The 5,000-nt window shown below is 31.3% G+C and overlaps 1 protein-coding gene across 1 annotated transcript in view; it reads left to right on the top strand.

Moving 5' to 3' along the window:
* LOC125028904 overlaps positions 1-5,000 on the top strand; it is a 23,637-nt gene that overhangs the window by 11,223 nt on the left and 7,414 nt on the right. The window contains exons 6-9 of the mRNA XM_047618512.1: positions 1,036-1,205; positions 1,398-1,614; positions 3,891-4,016; positions 4,195-4,333. Of these exons, the coding sequence (XP_047474468.1) occupies positions 1,036-1,205; positions 1,398-1,614; positions 3,891-4,016; positions 4,195-4,333 (652 nt within the window). The remainder of the gene's footprint in view (positions 1-1,035; positions 1,206-1,397; positions 1,615-3,890; positions 4,017-4,194; positions 4,334-5,000) is intronic.

Genomic DNA, 5,000 nt, shown 5'->3' with positions numbered 1-5,000 from the left:
TATTATGATTATTATTATCATTATGATTATTATGATTATTATTATCATTATTATTATTATTATTATTATTATGATGATGATGATGATGATGATGATGCTGTTATCAACAATACAAATAGTCATGAAATTGTCAAACCATCAGTGTGTAAAGAAAATAAATTAAGTTAAAGTGAACAGAGCGTTCATACATACCCATTTGGCCTCAATGGGTTGATACGTTTATATGAAATTGTCTCTGGTGTTGTGAAAGCTATGCATTTAATCTGATACATTTTAATGCAAAATGAAGCATATGCTTGCTATTTATAAGAATAAACCTCTGATAGTGATAGAGGAGATATCGCATGCTATCTTTGGTATGCTTTAGTGATTCAGAATGAGTAGTTACACATGCTACTGTTTTTGATTGACGTCTCATTTTAAATATGCAAATTGCATGGACTGGTTTCATAATGTTTGGCTCGGCTTTCTACATATTTAGGTATGAAAAGAGAAAACACACTACTGTGTTGATACTATGGTATAAAAACTCACAATGTAAAACTAGATTTAATTGAAAATGAGACTACAGTTTTGGAATCCACCTGGATTCCATCTTCAGACCTGAAGATGGAATCCAGGTGGATCCCAAAACTGTAGTCTCATTTTCAATTAAATCTAGTTTTACATTGTGGGTTTTTATACCATATTTAGGTATTATTACTTATTGGGAATCCCTCATGTACTGATAAGGGCAGCCCATAAATATTGTCCAAAATGTTTCATTACCTTGAAAGTAATTATTGATTATTCAGTTGTGTAGAACCACATTACAAATATTAAGTAAGTCTATAAAATAATAGAAAAAAGTAAGTATAAACGAATGTAAGGGAGGTTGGTTGTGAGACCTTACACCAGGCATTTAAAGTCCAGCCTTGAATGCTTTTTGTGTTTCTTTGTGTTTGGAGGATCATTTGGGCTTTTCCTGCATACATTTTATATATTATGTGGATATAACTTGTAAAACTTTGTTCTTAAAATGTCCATATATTACAGGTGAAAGCCATGGGTCCATATACACTTATAATGGAATAACTTGCTTGAGTTGTGGAACATGGGGCATTGTGACAGGCACAGAGGGTGGTAAATTGGAAATATGGTGTGTTTCAAGTGGCCAGCGCTTTGCCTTTGTTAATGCCTTTGAGAGCCAAGTCATATCTGTTACGGTAAGTTGTCTTGTTTTATTGTTGTGTATGTTACTTTATGTGAGAATTACTTTTAAAAATGAGAAAGTATTTTGTGGTATCTATGTTGAATATGTATGTGTTTTTTATTTCTGCTGGAGATTTTGCTGGTGTTTTTCTCTCTTTCTTTCCTCTTGTACAAAAATACTTACATTTGATGGAATGTATCCTCAGGTCAAAGGAAATGTGATATATGCAGGAAGTTTTGATGGTGAAATTGGAATATGGAAGTATGATAGCAAGAAAAGAACTCTGGGAACTCAATTCCTATTGGAACCTGAATCTCCAACTCAAGTGAGGCTGAGGCATCTGTCTTGTCTAGCAGCTCATGGTGACTGTGTGTATCTTGGAGACAGTGGACCAAATATTAAGAAACTTAACTGGAAGAAGAGTAAGTCTCATTCTGTTTGTCTGTTTATCAGCTACCTCCTCTTTTTTCTTCTTTTTCTTCTTCTCTTTTTTGTTTTCTTTTCCTTTCTTCTTCTTCTTCTACTTCTCTTATGTATGTATGTATGTATGTATGTATATTTATATATATATATATATATATACATATATATACATATATATGTAAATATATGTACACATACACACACATACATACATGTATACGTGAGAGACGCTCATAACCCAATTGGTGCTGATGGCAAGAATACAGTGTCATACCCAGGGGTGTCAATTGGGGGGGGCAGTGCCTCCCCAAAGATTGCTTGCCCCCCTCAAGGTCTGTCTTGGCCCACCCCGCCAAGGGCCACACCCTAACAACTTTAAGAGCTAATTGAATTTGATTACTGGCACATCCAGAGCAGAATAGACTGGTACAGTAACTGAGCAGAATAGACTGGTACAGCAACTGCCCTCCCCCCCCCAATTGACACCCCCTGGTTATCAAGATTTATATATCTTAATACTGTATATTTATATACAGTAATACTAGATTTACCTCTTGACCAAAAGGTTCAAGAGCAGATGCTTGCTTCTAAACATGTATGTATTCTGATCACATCAGTGTCACCAGTACTATAGTACTCACTTTTTTTCCAGAAAACTGTACTGCAACTAGTGGTAGTAAATCTACAACAGCAGTATATGAATTAATTTATATATATTATCCATGAATACCAGAAAAATGTTATATATAGAAATTTAAAATACACCATAACATTTAGTCAATAAAGACATCATTAATCTAATATGATTTTGTTTATAATCTATTGGGTTTTATTCACTGTGTCCCTCTCTCTACCAAAAATTAATCCTCAGCTAATTGTGCTCACTTCACTCACTTCACTCACCCCCCCCCCCCCCCCATCTTCCCCCCCCTCAAGCAAAAGCTGAAATGATGCCCCTGGCCATGCCAACTGTAATAAAAATGTATCTATTGTCTTTACACATACATAGCTCTACAAGTGCTAAATCATCATGTAATCAATTATTAGTCTTACCTATCGTACCTTTTCCTTTATTTTTTGAAAGCTTCATTTGTATTATTGTATTGTCTTTGTTATTAATATTTTAATTAAGATTTAATAATCAAAATATCAATAAGAATAATAATAATGTCAATATTAACCACATATGGCCAAGGAAAATGCTGTTCTCTTTTTTAATATTTTGTGAAATGTTTCAGCACATAGGAGTCAGTTTGACCTTACCTAATTTCACCTTTCCTTGAATTGGCAGGAAAAACATATTTTTTACCAATGCTGTGAATGGTATTATTTTTATTTTAGACATTATAATTACTGTAATGTTATAAACATTAGTAACAGCAAAATAAGATAACGTGAAATCCAGGAAAAGGCTAAATGGGCAAGACAAGCCGTACTTGTAATTGGCTCATCTGTGTGTAGCCATCTGTGTGTAAAAACAATGAATAAAGTAAATTCACAGTGGGCATGGCATGTTTGTATATGCCATGCCCATCGGAATTGGGTTAATAGTATAAGAAAGAAAAACACATTTTCCTACAAATTTAAGTAATGGGGAAATATACTAGAGCCTACTGATAGACTCCTTGGTGGCTGAGCACATTTGGTGCCATCTGTATGTAACAAAATTCACAAAAAACTACAAAGAGTGAGAGTGAGAGTTTTTTTTTTTTTTTGTGTGTGATATATATATATATATATATATATATATATATATATATATATATATATATATTTATATATATGTGTGTGTGTGTGTGTGTGTGTGTGTGTGTGTGTGTGTGTGTGTGTGTGTGTGTGTGTGTGTGTGTGTGTGTGTGAGAGTGTGAGTGTGAGTGTGTGTGAGTGTGTGTGATATATATATATATATATATATATATATATATATATATATATATATTTATTTATATATATATGTGTGTGTGTGTGTGTGTGTGTGTGTATATATATATGTATATGTATATATACATATATATGTATATGTATATATACATATATATGTATATGTATATATACATATATGTATATGTATATATACATATATATGTATATGTATATATATTTATATATATGTCTATATACATACATGTATATGTATATATATACATATGTACATATATGTATATATATGCATATATATGTTGTATATATAGAGGTATATATAGATATAGATGTATATTTATATTTATATTTATATTTGTATTTATATTTATATGTATGTGTGTATTTTTTTCAGGCAGTGCAACAAGGTTGAAAAATCATGTAGGGGATGCAGGGATGACGGACAGCTTAACTATCACTCCGGAGGGACATCTTCTTTCTGCCTCCTATTACGTGGATGTAGGCTATCCATCAGTCAATGGTATGGCACCTGTTGGAATGTATTATATTTCCATGTAAAGTAATATCTTGTAATTTTTTCTGATTTGTTACTGCTGTAAGACTTGATTTGATGACTTGACTGGGTATTTTGAGTGCTTCTTTAACACTTACTTAATACATAGAAGATAGACTTAAAATTCAATCCTTTCCTTTTCCAGTTCGCAGCATAGATAAGGATGAATACATTTGCAGTCTTATCAGTCAGGGTGAAGGACGATACCTTACTATGTGCACTTCTAAAGGGGTGATTGTAACAGGTGGCCACGAACTAAAAGTTTGGGTTTCAGGAGCAAGTGGGTGAGTGTTGAGTTTTTTATTTTATTTTCTTCCCATTGTTTATTTTCCATTGATAGATATACAACAGATTTGTGCAAAAGCATGTAAAGTAAATGTATTTTGATTTCATATATATATATATTTATATATATATTTATATATATATACATAAATTAATATATATGGATATATAAATAGATAGATATAGATACAGATATGGATACAGATACAGTGATAGCTATAGCTATAGCTATAGATGTAAATATATAAATATATAAATATATAAATATATAAATATATAAATATATAAATATATAAATATATAATTATAAATTAGATTAGATTAGATTAAATTGAGTTAAATTAAATTAAATTAAATTAAATTAAATTAAATTAAATTAAATTAAATTAACCCAATGCTGATGGGTATGATGTGTACAGATGTGCTATGCCCCCTGTGAGTACTTGTTTGATTGTTTTTACTCATAAATGGCTACACTTGTACAAAGTCACCAATGAGCGAGTTATGAGTACTGCCTGTCTTGCCCGTTCACCCTTTTCTTTGATTTACGAAATATTTTACGTCATCTTATTTTGCTGTTACTAATGTTACAAAACATTATAGTAATTATAATGTTTATAATGAAAATAACACTATCGATAATCATAGCTCTAGTAAAAGATACGT

The sequence above is a fragment of the Penaeus chinensis genome, chromosome 9 (genome assembly GCF_019202785.1).
Source record: "Penaeus chinensis breed Huanghai No. 1 chromosome 9, ASM1920278v2, whole genome shotgun sequence".
In the NCBI taxonomy this organism is placed as follows: Eukaryota; Metazoa; Arthropoda; class Malacostraca; order Decapoda; family Penaeidae; genus Penaeus; species Penaeus chinensis.
Note: the sequence above shows the minus strand (reverse complement) of the source record. Positions and strands in the feature narration are given on the sequence as shown.